The following is an 18,134-nucleotide window of genomic DNA, read 5'->3' on the forward strand; positions in this document are numbered from 1 at the left end:
ATATATATGTATATGTATTCTATTTGAAAAAAGTTAAGAAAAAAAAGCTCGGAATTGAGTAGATATATATACTCGTGCGTCGGCGAAGAATAAGCCGTGCACCCGTTTCAATTAGTTTTACGAGGTACATCCGGACCCATTAAAACGCAACGCTGTCCCACCCCCCTATCATATGTACGTACCATACGTATAGTAAAACGCCAGACATACGTTTGGAAAATATTGACCGTGTAGCGAAGCTTCAACGATTTTTTAATGATAAATCGTGACTTTTGAGGATATATAGCTCTTATCTTTCGAAGGGTTTGATCGAAAGAACGAATTTCATAAGAGGGCTCGAGAGCGAGAACACGAGTCTTCCTCGTCGCGTAATACGGACGTTGAGAATTAAAGGCTCCAATTGGTCACGATCTCGCGGTACCATATTACTACTAGGCAGCAATTTGACCGATTAATCAATGCCATTGAACGATTAATCATGGAAGATGCACGTTACCATTGTTGTCAGTGTGCGCACGAACAATGTCCCCTCCACCCTTTTATTCGTCCCTTTATCCTTGTTCCTCGCGCAAAGGCTTCTTTGTCCGGCCAGCGAGATTCCTCTACATCCGCGGTGCACGTTGTCGTGTACGTGTAACTTGTTATGGTAGTTGTGGTCGTTATGGCTTCACGCACACCCCCGTGCACCTTTCCTTTATCCATTGCCAGCGACGAGAACAAGATTGCGCACAAAAGATTACATATTTATAATCGTATGGCTGATAGTGGCCACGAATGATAAAGGGATATTGTTCCTTGTGACTTGTGCTTGCTTGACTCAGAACTCCAGCGAGCAAAGAATTACTAAACGGAAATATGTATTGAATGAATAAGCGATTGAATAATAGGCAGTACAATAAATATCTGCAGTTGCGCAGTTTATTGTTTCCATTGTCTTCTTCGAAGCTTCTCGTTTCCGGACAAATAAATGAAAATATAGGCTTATATTCTCGAGGGCTATACTGTATATTACTCCTGAATATTCCTCGCTTTTGCCCTTGTTTCTTTATCAACTTTGCAAAGAGCTCTACGATTTTTGCTTCTCCCAACCGAATCTCTAAAGAGAAAGACTGTGCAAACAGTCACATTATTGTTATTGTTATTATTGTCATAGCTCAGTATACTGTCGCGCGTATAACCAGACACGGTGATAGATAAGGACAGAGGCTTCGCGCGAAACTCGATAATATCTGAAAACCAAACACAGTCCATTCTGATAAATATTAAACTATACCACTGAGCCAACAAAGTTTCCAGAGCCATTTTCGAGGTCAATCCCCGATATAGTATTTCTCGTTTCGAGGTTAAAGCCAGTTAAATTATCAAAGATACACGTGTTAAGCTAAATTTACAAGCATTAACGTGAAAGTGTATACCGACGAGTACGTGTTTGGGCTGAAAAATCACTCGAAGAAACAAAAAAAAATAAATATTCCGCGTTGTATTCGGTAGCCTGCGTCACAGTGCATTACAAACAAGGATAAGCTTGTCGGGACGCAGTCTCGGAGCTTTCGGAGAAAAAACGTGCCACGACCGTTGAATTTAGATCTACATTTGATTCTTTAGAAAGCATGCTAAGAAACACTGCTTCTTCAGCTTGGATATATGTATATATACATATATAAAAGCATCGAGCACAAGTTGATGTTTCGCGATATAAACTCAGATGCAGAAATGAAAAGTTGTCGTTAGCATATATGTAACGTACGTTTCTTCAGAGCTCCTTTTCAACGACTCGACTAATTCGATGATTTTGATTCTCTCGTAGAAGTCAATCGAAGGCTTCGTATCTGGCGTACAAGAGAGAACGTGGTGCGCCGGACAGCGAAGGTAGCTACAAGCGAACAATGTCTCCAACTTCGAGGCTGGAGGATTGGCCACCACCCCGGGATAACGATGATCCTGTTCTCCTTCGCGTGACACCTCATCACGGATTGCAGCAGCACCATCTTCACCACCATAGAAACAATCATCATCAGCACTCGGACTTGTCAAAGTCTCACAGTGTCGATGCCCTCCATCACAGGATCGAGGAAAAGAACAATCATCATCATCATCATCATCATAATCATCATCATCAGCAGCAGCAGCACACTGCCGAGGTTATTGGAAAACTCTCCAATGATTTAACGAAGAAGCTGCAGGCCAGCGAAATCAGATCACGGAACAGTGAGAACAACAATAACGATAACCTCGAGGATCGCCATCAGAATCAAAAGCACCAAGAGAGGAGGTACCAGGAGAAGAAATACGAGCACGAGCAGAAGAGGGAACGACTATCACCGCAGAGCATCCAAGTTCTCAACGACAGAAACAGGCAGCTCGAGAGGGAGCGGCGAAAACTGGCCGCCAGTTGCGAGCCACTCCCTCAAACCAGAGAGGTAAGAATTTCACACTTTTCGCTATCATGCAGTTATTTATAGAAAAGTATAGTTGCCGCTGCACAATTCCTTCCATTATTTCATTGCATTCCTTTTCCTCCATCAGAAGCAACAGCGAAGTATCGATGCGCTAACGTCTCCCAGCGATGATTTCTTTCGTGACAGAAGTGCCACGATCGAAATGACGTCGCAGAACATCGAGTTACTCAACCGCCGTAACGAGAAGAGAAGTACCGTCTCGACGTCATGCTACACCACGACGACCACCATCAGCAACGCCAGCAATAATTCAATGATGAGCATAAGTTTGGAGAATTGTTGGTCGAGGAGTCAAGAGACCCAGAGTCCGGATATGATATACTCGGACAGGCCAGCGCTACCATCAACCTCGCCACCGAAATCACCGGATCAGTTTGAACGTTCGAGTCCTCGGGGGGCCGTTCCCAGAAGAACCGGAAGTTGCTCGAGTTCCTCGTCGTCGGGCAGATCAACCGATGCCAGGACATCGCCGCGAACCTTGCCATCGAGAATATCCCCGAAGAAGTCTATGGACTCCCCTACGAGGCTCGAGTCTCGGATCGAACGTCTGGCCATCGTCAGGAAGGTCTCGAGTCCTAGTCAGACTGACAGCAACATCTTCTGGGATAGGTCGGACTCCCCTAGTCAAACTCGTGGGAGCCAAACCAACGATTTTCACGCGAAAGACAGACCCTTCTCTTCATCGTCGTCCAAGTCGAGGTCGAATAGATCTTCTTTGTCGTCCATGTCCAGTCTGTCGAAAACCTCCTCATCCTCATCCTCATCCTCGTCCTCGTCCTCGTCCTCCTCTCCAGGCTCTCCGGTAGAGGATAAATGTTCTCCGCTAGGGTCACCCTGTGTCTCGCCTCAACCAGGAATAGAGGGCTTGACCCTGGTGCAACGTACCGAGGTGGTTCTCCGAGTGAACGCTGCCACCAGTGACGCAGCCTCGCAAACGGATCTCTTGGAATACGCTGATCAGGATCTGAATGGCAAATGCGAGGAACAGTTACCGGAGCCTAGGAAAAAATTACCCGAAGAGATCGAGTGCGAGGAACTCAGCAGGGACTTGGCTAGTCAACTAAGCCCCAATGACAAGCTTCTACCTATTCTTGGTGAGCTGCAGCTCTATGTGCTATTGCTCTCGCGTATACACATAATATCTATCTTAGCTTCTATTCTTAGCCTGCTGTAATTGTACAGAGATCACTTGGACCTTTCGTGCTATAATTATACACGTTTGCTGTAATTATTTTTGTACAAGTATCGATAGTCATTAACACGGTCCGCTAGCATGGCACATTTATCGCGTTCTACAAGCAAATAAATTGTTTTTGCACCAAGATATCCCATGTAAAAGCGCCTAGTCAGTCATATGGTTAATTGCCTGGTACCTTTCATTTTATTTCTGTTTATGTAGAAGCAACGCGTGCTGTGTTTGCTTCGGGTATCTTTATGTCAGATCGCAGAGTCCAGTGTTTCTATTCGTCGATAGTCACGCGTGATCCTGTATATAGCTAACTCGATTAGCAAGCGAGGAATGCAGGCATCGTTCGTTAAGTCCAGAGTTTAGCTGGCTTCTCTCCACGTTCTCCGGCCTCTCGTCGCAATATGCCTGCCACTCTCTGCTTTCGCACGTAGCACACGAACGCCGGTATATTCTTTTTCCACACGCACACACACGCGCACGTGTCACGAGCATGCATACAGGGCGCGCGATGGTAATGGTTCGCGCGCCAGAATTGCACGTGCACCTATAAGCGTAATGTTCACGCGTGGTTAGAGGCCACACACGAGACGTATATACGTTTTCTACCGTACATACGTGTTCTTCGAGCGAGAAGCCACTGATCACGTATGACTCGAAACCACAACGCGCGTCCTGTACACTGATGCTATAGACTATATCGATGCCCCGTATAATGCATGGCTTTCTTTAAATATATAATATTTACTGTGATAAAAAAATCGCTGGTAAATTAACTCAAGCTTTTCCATCGTATCTCCATGGTTACTCCGTACATGATTACAAATCTGTGTATACCGATGTAAGCGAGATTAAGGTATTGGAGGGTAGACGACTCGGCTCGGTTCGCCTCGGCTCGGCTCGGCTAGGCCCGGTTCGACTCGGCTGCCGAGAGCACTGTGTGGGCATGTCGAAGATAGTAGACTTATGTATATGTATGAAAGGGGCGATCGTAGCTCAGAGTCGATGACCTTTTATTTTAATAAGCCTTAACCCAATAATCAGCACCGACCGAGTTATTCGATTATACAAAGCGTTGCCGTCGAGACGATTTAAAAATCCCTTCGCGCATGAGAGCAAGAGAGCTTCCGAGAAGTCTCAGTAACTACCAAGCACCATAGCACAAGTGCGAAATATTTTTTTCTACGTTTATCATTATATTCTTCCCTTATCAGTTCCAGTGCCAGAGCACAAGAAACCTACAGACTACGTTTCCGGTCTCTTCAGGGTGGAAGCGACCTTGCAGCCACGACCGAGGCGACGCCTCTCCCTCGAGGAGTCAACGGCCTCGTGTATCGAGAACGGCACCGTCGACGATAAAAAGTGAGTGTGTGTGTGTGCCAACAAGCCTGTTTTAATTTTCCTTCTATACATCTTATTATTTGCTTTGCCATCTCATTATTGCTTCCAGCTTTTGCATCTTCCTGCATGAAAGTGCAAAAGCGTAAACAAAATGCTTTTTCATCTCCACATCCTATCGTTATTAATCTTTCCGTTGAAATCAATAACATTGATTGATTATACTTACCGATCGAACTATTGTTGCAAGCCAGCCCTCGTAAATTCACACAATCGTCGCTGTTGCCTTAAAGATGGCACTCCCGCTCTTTGTGTTTAACCAAGAGGATAATGGATTGTATATTCTACGGCTAAGCAATTATAATATTTAAATAGGAGATTCCTCATTATCCCATGACCACGGTGTTTACGTGGGTGAGGACAACGAGACTCTTGCAGTCGAACATGGTAAAGTGGCTGAGCATTGATACTGCAATTTAATTGTCCTTCTCTATAATCATTGTTATACAAGTGTGAAAAAAATGTCTCGTACATTTGTTCCCTTTGTCCCTTAAAATTGGAAAATTGCGAGGTTTGTCGCATTCCTATATATATATGTATATATAAAGACCGAGTTTGTATATTTTCCACCGTGTATATAGTAAACTGAAATGTGTCATAGTGGCTATATAGCTATAGTATCGGAGAATCACCTTATCAAATGTCGGGACGAGTTGTTATCGTACGTCCAGTTTGATTATTTACGCGCTATTTAACGCGCGGAGCAATAAGAGTTGACGGGATGAGCAAAAATCCCTAGTAGTACTTACCTTTCCTGCCGATCCGGTCTATCTTACGTAGCTCAACGAGGACAATACTTCCGCCGGTCCGTTCAAGGAGAAAGTACACGCGAGGCACAAGGTTGTTGCGTAACCAACCATAAATGATATTGTCAAGCCAACTACTCGGTGGTTGTTGTCTACGTATCATGTTATTATGCCAGTCTCAGACGAATGCTTGGTAGTATCGGCTCGACTGGGTCTAGTGCGTGTGTCATCGCTCATCAATTTCATCCCGTCTCGAAGGAATGGATATAGGCCGACGTAAAAAGTAGACCAACATGTTTGCAATTTGCGAATAATATCACAAATTAATCTAACATATGTTTCCCATCAGCTATTCTATTCACCAGGATCTAGTACCTTTCCCGCTAGCATATAACTTTGCAACAGATGCTTCTAACACACTACTTTTCAAATATTCTAACAACGCTCCAAACAAATAAGGTAAATACCTACTGGGAAGAGTACGGAGTATCAAATTGATTCTCCAAATACGATTTAACGAGAAATTATTGGTTATTAATCAATTGGAATAACGTTGCATGTGACGATTAATCTGAATTCGTGAAACAACTTCTTATCTGCACACATCCCTTTCAAGTTCTGCACCATCGTATATGCAGGACTACTCTACTATTGGTTAAAGCTCGACATTTATTGAATCGCGTGTTTGTTCTCTAGCTTCATCTCCTCTATAGCCACTTTCTCTTCTTTTATAGCAATATATATATATATAGTTGGGCGAAACAAAGGCGTACGAAAAATCCATTTTAATGTTAATGCGTCTCTCGTCATTGACAACGTGCATACGCAATATAGGATACCTACATTCTCTCTACTCTCTTCCTTCTTCTTCCAGACTCATCTATATACATTTCTGTATTTCTTGTATTGTTAAACGTCAGCAAGTATATATACTTTATCGGCTGTGCAATGATAAATACATATATAGCTGATATGTCAAGTCTGATAGGAGGTTGTATCGATCGATTTAACAAAGTTTTATTAACGACGCAAAGTGGTATGATAAAATGTTGAGATGTGCTGTGCGCGCACGCGTGTCGTTGCCTAGCTCGAAAAGTTAATTAATTCGGCTGGGTGAGTCATGCGGCGATATTTTCACGCAATACTTTCTCATTATTCGCAGTTGTGAAAGGGTATGTGCTTCCGCGTGGGGCGGCGCGGCGAGGCGATTGCAACGAATTAAAAGTACAACGTATGATTTCAGAGAAGAAGCAGTGTCATCGGCTCCGGCCACCCCATCGTCGATCGACCTAAGCGGTCCATTGTCGCCAACTTCGGCATACTTCACCATTTCCGAAGGTAAAGCAAGGTTCTTAACGCAATACTCACGCGACGTGAGCGTCGATGGATCCGTAAACTCTGACGAAGCACCGCCTGCTACCAGCATCGATAGTCTCGATCTCAGGCAGAAGAAGGTAATTTCTTTCCCTCGTCCTTTCTACCTGATGATCAAATTATTATTGCTTCGCTCTACATCTTTACCACAACTGTGTGTTTTCGCCGGTTTCTTCAGGAGGAGCTGATGATGAGGCTGGATAAGAAATTAGTGGTACTGAGGGCCGAGCAGGAGGCTGTGAGAGAGGAAGGTGAAATAAACGAGGCACTGGGTGCACGCGTTGCAACTCGAATATCCGCGCTGGCACGTTCGACCGAATCCTCGAAATATCGCGTTCACGTTGAAGAAGTTGGCAAAATCACTAGTCTCCTCCTTGGACTCAGCGGTAGATTGGCCAGAGCGGAGAACGCTCTATACGGGATGCCAGCTGATCACAAGGAAAGGGTCAGTACATACATATATGTATAAATCTTTATTATTGGCCACATTTCTTTCTCTTACTCATTTATTTCTACGATAACAAATATCCCGTTCTTCATTCACAGAAAATCTTGGAGAGTAAAAGGGACAAATTGATGGATCAGCTGGAAGAGGCTAAAGTTCTCAAGAGCAACATCGACAAGCGCAGCGTCTACGTATCAGCAATACTATCAAAGTACTTGAACAACGAAGAGTTCGCGGACTACCAACACTTCATTAATATGAAAGCTAAGCTAATCATGGACGGACGAGAAATCCAAGATAAAGTGAAATTAGGCGAGGAGCAATTAGCTGCCTTGAAAGAAGCGATCGACTAGTTTAAACGGTGAAGAAGAGAAACTGACCGTTTCAACTTCAAAACGTTTGTTGTAAGAAAAACAGTGCGTATATTGCCTGCATTCGTTAGGCGTCCCTTAAGGACTTATGGAGAGTGAATAAGACTCGGTTCATACGCTATACATATATAAGAACATTAATTAAAGACGCTCGGTTGTACTTGTAAGGGAAACAGTTTGGCTAGTCGATAATTGTAACATAAAGATTGAGATGAACATGCTATCATGGCTTCAAATTTCCTAGATATCAGCTTGTAAATTTTTCACCTTAATGTATAACTCTCTGAATATAATTATAAACCGTAAATATACACACACTCACACACACACACACATTTATATATATATATATTTTATTTTGTACATATATTCTTCCGACATAAAAACAAAAGATTTCTTAATTAAAGGGAAATTATAAATTTTAAGAGATTAAAGGACAATGAATTATTATTATTCACATGCAGGCGTGACGAATACCGTGTAGATGTTTGATGAGATTATCGGCGAAAATTATTTGGCAGCAGCTTTACGGTGTAAGATCCGTTGAGTCAAATTGTAATCTGCGCGAAAGAACCGAATGTGATTGCGAAATCGTCAAGTGCCTAGTCGTTCTTAAAATTATGATTATTTTATTTGTATCGCGGTCGTGAAAAATCAAGAGGTCCTAACAATTTTGTTCTAAACTTTCGGAAGTAAAATTTTTCAAAAGACCGAGACACGTGTCTGACGCAATAAACATCTTGTACATAGATATGGTAAAACTTTAATTAACGATAATTTAATTTTGCAGAAGCCGAAAATAACAATGGTATTTATATAAAAAAAAACCTTGAATATATTCACATTCTTCTCTCTCGTGTATAATCATACATTTTTGATCTATCCTTAGGTTCTTGCGAAAATGTCTATTCTACTAGTACTATTATTATTATTTATCAGTTATATGCGCTGTTAAAAAGTATCTATAAGCTTTGAAATTTTACACTAATCGACGAAATTTACAATCTGAAGATTATCATCCGAATTCCAAATTTGATCATTTGTACAGTGTTACTTGTGGTGGTGCGTTATATCTTTAGAATATTGTAAACAGCTTATATGTAAAATGTGCGTATTTTGAAATTACCATACTTTCTAAATTTTTATTTTTACAAAACTCATCAGGAAACGCAGCGAAACGGAAATAATCGTTCAACATCGATATTAGATATTATGAATTTTTTGGGACTCTACACAAAATTAGCTGTACACACCCTTTCTTATATACAACACGATGTGATATAAGAGTAAGAAATACATTTTTTTTTTTTTTTTTCAAGTATCGCGAGATATTTTAACGACGCAGGCAACCGAGCGACACATTGTATATATATATATATATATATAAATATATATATATATATATATAATATAATAATAAAGTGACTATATAGAGCTTAAGTACACACTCAAGAAATACATATATAGATATATAAACAGTAGAAAAAATGTGTAAACATATTCACGCACACCTATATATATACATATACAACGAATACTATTTTACGATTTGTTCTAACCCAGAGATCTGCCAGATCTCTATGATGCTTGTGATTTATTTACTCTATGTATGATAAAATGCCAAGGAACTCTTGCGATATTTGCATTGTTGCAATAATTTCGAGTCTTCGTGGTAAATTCATCTAAAATTTTATGCCTCATCTCTTTTTCATGCGTGTATTTATCCTCTCCGTTGAAAGCGTTAATACGGAGAGGAGGATATGGCCTTAAATTATAAAGAGACGAATCCTCCAGACTTTTGAGCTCGGTAATGAAAAACTTACAGAAAACTCAAAAATCGCGCGATGGAGTTCATCTTATAAAATCTGGAATGATACGTTTCAATTTAACGAGGAATAACTAAAGCAACAAAATCATTGCTTCATCGTGGATCTTCCATTATTCTCTCGTTTAGTAAGTAATAGCCGTGAATTCTTAAGCAAGAATGTAATCAAGAGTAATGAAAGGCTTTATAAAAATTTCAAAAGTATAGATTTGATTTTATGGAGTTGAACGATCACGATGTCAGTCAGAATGAACAAGACTGAACACAGGGCATAAAATTTTACGATATTAAATAGTCAGTTTCGGTTCCTCGTTTATTTCTCGATATTTGCTAATAAAGGCACAGCGATAATTTAAGAACTCGCCGCACGACAAAAGTAGCCAAGTTACAACGCGGCTGTGCGATTAAGAGCAGCAGCATACCAATCCCGTTGCGTTATATTCAAAATGCTCATTGGATTAATTAGAAAAAATCTTGCGATTGAATATTTCTTGTACATAACGAATTTTTTCTTTCGAAACATGGTGCTCTGGATTCTATCTTTACGAGAAGAAACGTTCCATTAATTCCTAGGCTATACGTAATTTTTAAGAACATTAATAGAGTTAACGTCCCCGCTATGTACATAATGCAACACAGGTTTTTACGCGTGTTGCGGAAACTCATAACAATAGACACATATACATATCTACAGATACAAGAGCGTCGCCGATTCTTGGCGACACATTATTAGGTCATTCTTAGTCTGATATTATTATCACATGCGAATGTAATACGAAAATATTACGATAATTACTTTTCTCAAACTCGCTTGCAATAAATAACATGTTAAAAATAAATATTTCTTTGTTTCTCATATGATTTTATATATACAACGAAAAAAGAAACACACACCTTCGATAAGCCCTATCCCCTTCCCCTAAAAAGAGAATGAATAATCGGCAACTCTAAAATATCTCACAGAGAAGAGTCGCACACAGACACACACCTGTATGTATACGTTCTAAACGAAGTATTGCATAAACGACTATATCAAATAATAAATGGAAACAAGCTTTTGACCAACTTTCCAGATAATATGTAAGAATATGAAGTAAGTGATAAGAGGTTCTCTATTAAAAATCTCAAGAGGACCGTAACTTTTTGTTTGAAACAGGTTTTCGGCTCTTTATTTGCTCTTTTTCTTCCTTTAAATTGTCAGAAAGGCCTAGCTAGAAAATCGTGTCAAATGGTACCCAGCGAATACCGTATGCTTACCTGAAAAAAGACATTTCCAACTCCTTTCCTTTATTTTGTTCACATATCAGAGGACATGACTGGGAAACATTTCAGACATCGATATATGGCATATAAATTTGTTTATTATTATCTGTATAATATATTTGAAACAATATCATTCTACAACATTGCATAAAAATATACAAAGACATGAAAAAATGTCTTGACTCTCAGACAATAAAACATGTTTATGAATCATTTATCAGTGTTCAACTGTCATCAGTTTCGTAATTAAAAAAAAGATAAAAATATTCTCAAAATTTAAGTCACTATTCAAATTGCATAATGCAGTACGTCATCCAAGCTGACTTGTATGAAATACCAAATTGAAATTGAAAAATCAATGGCGTGAAAAATGATCGGATAGCTTTTTTTTATAATATATTATAATATAACCCAGATTATCGGGAGAAATAAATACAATTGTGCATTATCATGGACTACTGATGAATGAGGAACTTAACATAAAAAGCATAAGCGCAACGTACGTAATTTGAATAATATTTCTAATAATAAATATCTGAAAAAATACAATATATATAGAGACGAATATTTCGTTTCGTAAATTAATATGTTATTGTGCATCAGATATAATATTGATATGGTACGATACTGAGAGACCGAACAGAACTCTATTACCAAATTGTCTTCTGTATTCTGACTTATAAGTGATTTTAGATAATACACAAGTGATTGCCTGTCTTATGCAACGGAAGAATGCATGATCCAATCTGAAGAGAGGAACGTTATTATGTCTAGCGTGTAAATTTTGTTTCGGAATTTGAAACATTTTTAATATAAAATGAAGTATTAAAAAAATCTTCTACACATTTTGGAATGCGCTTCATAAGAATAATAATATAATTTTTTATTAAACAAAAGAAAAATATATGCATGTTTTCATATTTTCTCTAAGATATTTCTTGTAACAAAAATGTAATAGGAGGCCAGAAAATTATAAGTAGAGAGAGAGTTGCAGTATGATAGTCGAGTTTAGCAAAGGACTCTGGCCGAAGCTGCTGCTATTTTTTGAGATCATTGGCCGGAGGCAAATAATGACAGTAGTAAAATCATTATTGATAATAATAATTAAAATGACAATGATAACGAAATAAGAATGATTATGCTAATAGAGATGGAGATGATTGATGAAAGTGATGTGATGATAATGACATGACGATGAGAATAATAATAAGATAATACAGCAGGCGCGATATGGTAATAATATAATAATATAGCAATAATAATAATAATAATAATAATAATAATAGTTACTTATAATGATAACTGTAATAAAAATAATTATCCGAAAACTATATATATATATCCTTTACCAGAGGAGATACATATATATATATTCATAGCTTATATACATGTTCCGTGCTTATGATTCTCGCCTTTTTTTTTCATTATGTTAAAATACGAGTTATTACAATAGTTCATTATTACTTACTGCAAAGAGCAACATAAATAATAACGATATACTATTATTTACAGAAATCCTTCTGTGATACAATCCAACGTCTCTAATTGCTACCTCTTCATTTGATCGCTTAATTACAGAAAAAGAAATAAAAATGTTTCGCAAGGATTTCACAGTTTGTAGAATCAAATTTCTTAAGAATAATTGTAAAACACAAAGAAAAATTTGTCGCCTTAAAACAATGCTCATTTAATTAAATCATTCAAACGTCATAAATAAATGAATAAAACTATAATAGCTGTGTTATTAAAGTTTTTTTTTTTTTTAAATAATAGCTACACTAAGAGTAATCTTATTAGTGCAAACTCTTTTCTTTTGAATTACTTCCTACGGTAAATAGAAAAATATTAATATTTTTTGGAAATAAAAATTTACACAACTACTGCTAAAAAGCAGTAGATCGGGAAACGTAAGAAATACGATCGCGATTTATAACTATCCTTTTTTATGCTAATCACTTGTCCTTTTTCTCGCATTCGCCATTCTTTCATTGTTGCTACGATATTTACAAGTCGAAAGAAAAAGGAAAGAAAAACCGATGCGTTGTCATTGTCTACATTACTTCCTTATCAAAATCATTCTTTATGCCCCTTTCCTCTCATGCTATATATCCCTCTTCAGATAGAAATACTGATCCCACAAATGTTATCCGTAACGCGGTCGATTAACTTGACTCAAATCAACATTTGCATTATTTCATCAGTTTATTAACAGTGTATGCTTTGCAAGAATGAAGTAGAGCTAAAAAAGCTTTGTTTTTTCTCATCACATTATATTCCATAAGAAAAACTGTCGATTCTAGTATTTTCACAACGATGACTATTAGTGTAAAAATGAATAATAGCGATTGGTTGTCCTATACATCATCGTTGATAAAATACCTTTGGTACAGACAGATTTTCCTATAAATATTTAATTAACTATATTATATTCCCTTGGGTAACAATTATATAAATTAATCCATCGCTGATATCCTGCAATAGGAGTCTCTTTGAAACATGTTAAAAAATTGTCTTATGTTCTATGCTAGATAATTACGTATAAAAAAAAAAGACTGATCTTTTCAACGAGTTTTCTGTTTCGTGTAATTTCTTAAGTAATCGGATGAGTTGTCGATAGATATCTGATACAACTTGTATAAAAACAATTGTGTAGTGTGTTTACTTCATATATCGTGTTTATATATCGTAGATTATTAATGAATATATATTTTTTAAAGTAATGCAAGATCCAGTAAAAATCTTATAAATTACCAGATGGTTAATAAGATAATAAGTTAATCATCGCGCTTTGTTGTCATCTTGTAGCAACGTTGCATGGTTACATCTAATCGTGTGTACAACAGTGGGTCATCATTTCAAAATATAATACGGTTCATCGAATTTTTTTTTCCTCAAACCTTCATTGTATTTAATAAAGCGTTATTACCTAATCCAAAACAATTATTTCAGTAAGTATTGTTTGCCATTGCTTTCGTAGTAATCTATTCGATCACTGTGTGTGATTTTAATTCTCCTCCCTACTTGAAAGCGTAATTAATATTAGTAAAATCTTCAGGTAGCACCAGTTGGTCAACAAATTTGTCATCAAGCTTCGTTGTTTATTGACGTGCGAAACATTTTAAGGAAAATTTAATTGAATGATAATAGAATAAGAATGGAGTAGTGATTAAAAAAAAGTTTAAAACTTTACGTATGGCAGATAGCTAAAAAAAATTGAACACAGATGGAATGCGGATTATTCAAATGTATACGCGTAAATTATGTCATATTCAGTAATCAGTGAGAAGCTCGGTATTTTGAACATTATTAAGACTATTTTAAGAATACTGAAATAAATAGATTTTTCTTGGAAATTTTCAACGCTTTATTAAAACAGTCTTAAATCCAACAGGAAGTCTATTCTATGCGAATGACCGTATTATAAAATTATAAATAACATAAATAATTAGATATGTGTTCGTCCGTATATAAAGACTTTTTACGTAGAATTAATGTAAAAGAATAATTTACTTAATTACTTATTGTGGCCAAAGTAATTATATATAAATATCCACATTATAATGGATAGTGTCCAGTAATGCATGGACAAATTAACTCGGCGTTTTGTTTTTCATTTTCTTTATAAGTAATTGTTTTATCTTAATCATGAGAGATAGCATACTAATTAATCTCAGTCCCTATACTATTAGCGACCCACCGAAATGACACCGTAATCACTAAGCACGTGCTGTTAATGTTGGTCCCTAATACTCTTCCATTAAAATGTTACGATTTTTAAGTATCACTTACTCACTCGTTGAGGCAGACCATCGAAAAACGGAACAACATTTATAGGTGGTGATTCTACCATTTTTGATCTACATTTACAATAAGTAATATTGACGTAAGTATCAGAGCACCTGTCTCTTTCCTCGTTCCCTTTTTTAGATTATGTTTCGTGGCCCCAATATTTTACAAAGACAATTACGTCGCTCCGCCCCTGATTGAAAAATTAAAAATGTTTCCTAATCACACCTGACTTATAAACTTATAACTGGAGACTTTATTGTATATATAAGCGAATATTCGATTGGAAGTCTTCGTGCACACTTTCGGCGAACGGTCGAGGACTCTTGCCTATGTATATGGAGCTTTTATAGCAATACTTTTCGACAACTGCCTACTTTTTGTTTTCTTCTTTAAAACAAACAGTTTTGGTTGAATTCATTGCTGTCCCTAGAATCTGTTTTCTTTTATGGAATGTATTACCATTTGGAAGATAAATTGCAAACCTGTTCAATAAGGATTTCGAACTAACACTGTAATTATATCACAGAATCCACGCATAAGCAATATGTTATTATTTTCGAAAACAACTAAAACGCTCGACACACTGCAATTCTCCTGAGTTGAAAAAGTACTAATCATAAAGGGAATTTTATCGAACACCAATTTCTACAAATTATAGTGCTGTGCAATTAATACAACGATCAAATAATAGTTATAGATCTTTCAATGATATAATTAAAGTTAGAGTTCGTTGAACACTAAACAGACCTTACCTCACCGCCATTGGTTGTGTGCAACTCCGACCTGGCACTATAGCACATTCAAGACTATTACAATCAATAAATACACATCAGATCACGTAATGTGCTTTAACGCCGTTGCATTCAATCGTTGTCATTCATTCATAAAGTATTTCTTTCGTCCGACTCTCTCTCCCTATTACTCTATTATTCTTTCGCCCTCTCACACGTACAAACGAATGCACGCACGCATGCACGCACGCACTCTCTCTCTCTCTCTCTCTCTCTCTCTTTATGCCAGAGTACGGTGCTGTCAATTTTATCTTACTTAATATTATTAATATATCTATATAATAAATTTCTTAAATTTAATCAGCTAAACTTTGCGAATTCAGTATATCTTAAATTCTCCTCACATCATAAACTTATGTACAATGAAGATTTACTGTTCGTTTATGCATAGTAACATATTTTAGGAGGGGCTTGCTGTTATCTCGCCATTGAAAAATGGCGCTTATAGCGTGATAAATCAAATTAACGCGTGAAGCTAAATCACGCGTGCCTTGGTTTATCAAATCGAATGTATAATTGACTTTCTGTTAATTGTATGAGCGTCTTATGAGACGCATTTTTAAATACGTTATTTTCTAGTTAGTATTAGTACAGTGTCATAATTGATTATCTATTTCACGTGAGAATGCTAATTATTGAATTCGTTCGAAAGCGCGTAGCGAAATAAAGTGCTTTCTAGCTACTTCGGGTAATTAAACTCGATAACTTTATATATACAACAGAGGAGAATGATTCTTAAGTGAAAAGCGAAAAATTATCCTAAATGGAAGGCCAAAACCTATATCAATATCCTTTAGAATGACAGGACAAAAACATAGGTCATATATACGCGTAAGACCTAGGTCAAGGATCATTGGCAAAGAATCTTTGCCTGGACTGAAAGATTCGGATAAGAAATCTTTTTAAGCACTACTCGCTTTCGACTTAAAAATTATTTTCATCATTTTACTCAATCGTGCTATATATATATGTATATATCGTATTGTAGCGAAAAATCGCGTGGAATATCAAGATAGTACAGCTGTCTGGTAGAGTGCTCGTCGAAGTTTCGAATCTCGTCGACACTAGCACTCGAAAGCTTTGTCCGTGTTCTCAAAAATCGTCTCTGCCATAGTTTTCATGTGACTTTAGAGAACTGCCACGAAACTTATTGTTGAATAGTTTAGATTTGGTCACGTATGATTTCGAGAGCAAATTACAGCCAACTTTTATGTATACAAAACTTGAGAAGCAATAACGCATTAAAATCACGGATTACTTCTTGATCGTCCACGTTTTATTGTTTGTGATAATCGCCTCTTTATAGCGATATAAAGTTAAATTTCACTAAACGCAAGTGCCTAAATCGATTAGGCGACAGCTGGAGGAAGCTGTCGATAACGCGCTAAAACCGGTCGTTAATACGACGAAATATTGATCAGCATACGTTGAAGCTATTGAAAATCGCGATTCAATACTTTTATCCATTACGGGTAAAATATTTAACGCCTAAGATCAGTGAAATGTCACTAAAAATTAGAATCTTATGATAGACTTTATGTTATATATCGCGACGGGATGAAACACACTTGTCTGGCCGATAGCAAATTTACCGGCCATCATTATGTCATAATGGCTTGAAAACCATTGGTTTCGACCTCGTTGGGACCAACTTTGCTGTCGGGGCTATTTCTGAAGTTAGGAAAAACATAGAACGATGGAACGGTGTGTGTGTGTGTGTGTGTGTGATCTTCGTTCTGATACATACTTTCACAGATATTATACGTACGTAGATTTGACAAATTAAAGCGATCGAAGCTTTCGTCAAAATGAATAGAAAATTATATAAAATACTTTTTAATCTCCGGTATTTAATTGGTGTACGAATACGGAGGGGTAACGATTAGACGAAACGTAAAGTGTGTACGTTGATGCATGAATATAAGAGAGAAAGAAGAGTCAAAAGAATTTGTGAAAAGCTTATCGATAAGAATGATTATCGCAAATCGGTTTCGCTTCCATTTGTTGATAAACAAGGGAAGAGTTTTTGAGCGACGTTAAGACGATATGCTTGATCTGGTTAACGCTATTATCGATCCGGTAACATTGGAATTTCCCAATCTGGACAATCTGCGGCAAAAGGAATTGCCTTAGAGAATATCAAGGTTGAATGCAGCAGTGGAATCAAGAGAATTCAGCAACTCTTGAGCGCTAAAATTAGAGGTATCTCCCGCTGGTAGGCCCTCGAGAAATTCAAGGCTGAAATCCGCGGCTGCTACGGATGGATCCGTGTGTGCTTGAGGTGGCTGCGTATGCTGCTGCGTCAAACCTCGAACTCCAGGACTGCCCCCGCCATACTGTTGATGTGGATGCAACGGAGAACCTATAGATACGAAATCACAGTGTCTATTACAAACCTGGACCAATAATCTATTTTTCAAAGAAATGCCATTTCAAAATAATGCGGATTCTAGATTCTGCGATGAATAATGTTACCTGAGAATTATC

At 37.5% G+C, this 18,134-nt stretch overlaps 2 protein-coding genes across 7 annotated transcripts in view; one reads left to right on the forward strand and one right to left on the reverse strand.

The window, feature by feature from the left end:
• Shrm (Shroom) overlaps positions 1-10,978 on the forward strand; it is a 169,410-nt gene extending 158,432 nt beyond the window's left edge. For both annotated transcript variants that reach the window (XM_066744240.1, XM_066744239.1), the window contains exons 8-13: positions 1,808-2,420; positions 2,527-3,553; positions 4,860-5,007; positions 7,033-7,243; positions 7,342-7,608; positions 7,710-10,978. In XM_066744240.1, coding sequence (XP_066600337.1) covers positions 1,808-2,420; positions 2,527-3,553; positions 4,860-5,007; positions 7,033-7,243; positions 7,342-7,608; positions 7,710-7,961 — 2,518 coding nt within the window. In that variant the 3' untranslated portion in view covers positions 7,962-10,978. The remainder of the gene's footprint in view (positions 1-1,807; positions 2,421-2,526; positions 3,554-4,859; positions 5,008-7,032; positions 7,244-7,341; positions 7,609-7,709) is intronic.
• A 527-nt stretch (positions 10,979-11,505) lies between these two features.
• The window catches only part of LOC136783972 (neurogenic protein mastermind-like), a 102,030-nt gene continuing 95,401 nt past the window's right edge, over positions 11,506-18,134 (reverse strand). For all 5 annotated transcript variants that reach the window (XM_066744400.1, XM_066744398.1, XM_066744399.1 and 2 more), the window contains one exon: positions 11,506-18,009. In XM_066744400.1, coding sequence (XP_066600497.1) covers positions 17,777-18,009 — 233 coding nt within the window. In that variant the 3' untranslated portion in view covers positions 11,506-17,776. The remainder of the gene's footprint in view (positions 18,010-18,134) is intronic.

This window comes from Prorops nasuta, unplaced genomic scaffold (genome assembly GCF_024137725.1).
Source record: "Prorops nasuta isolate Cenicafe-Biocafe unplaced genomic scaffold, Cenicafe_Pnas_1.2 PNAS00038, whole genome shotgun sequence".
Classification (NCBI taxonomy): domain Eukaryota; kingdom Metazoa; phylum Arthropoda; class Insecta; order Hymenoptera; family Bethylidae; genus Prorops; species Prorops nasuta.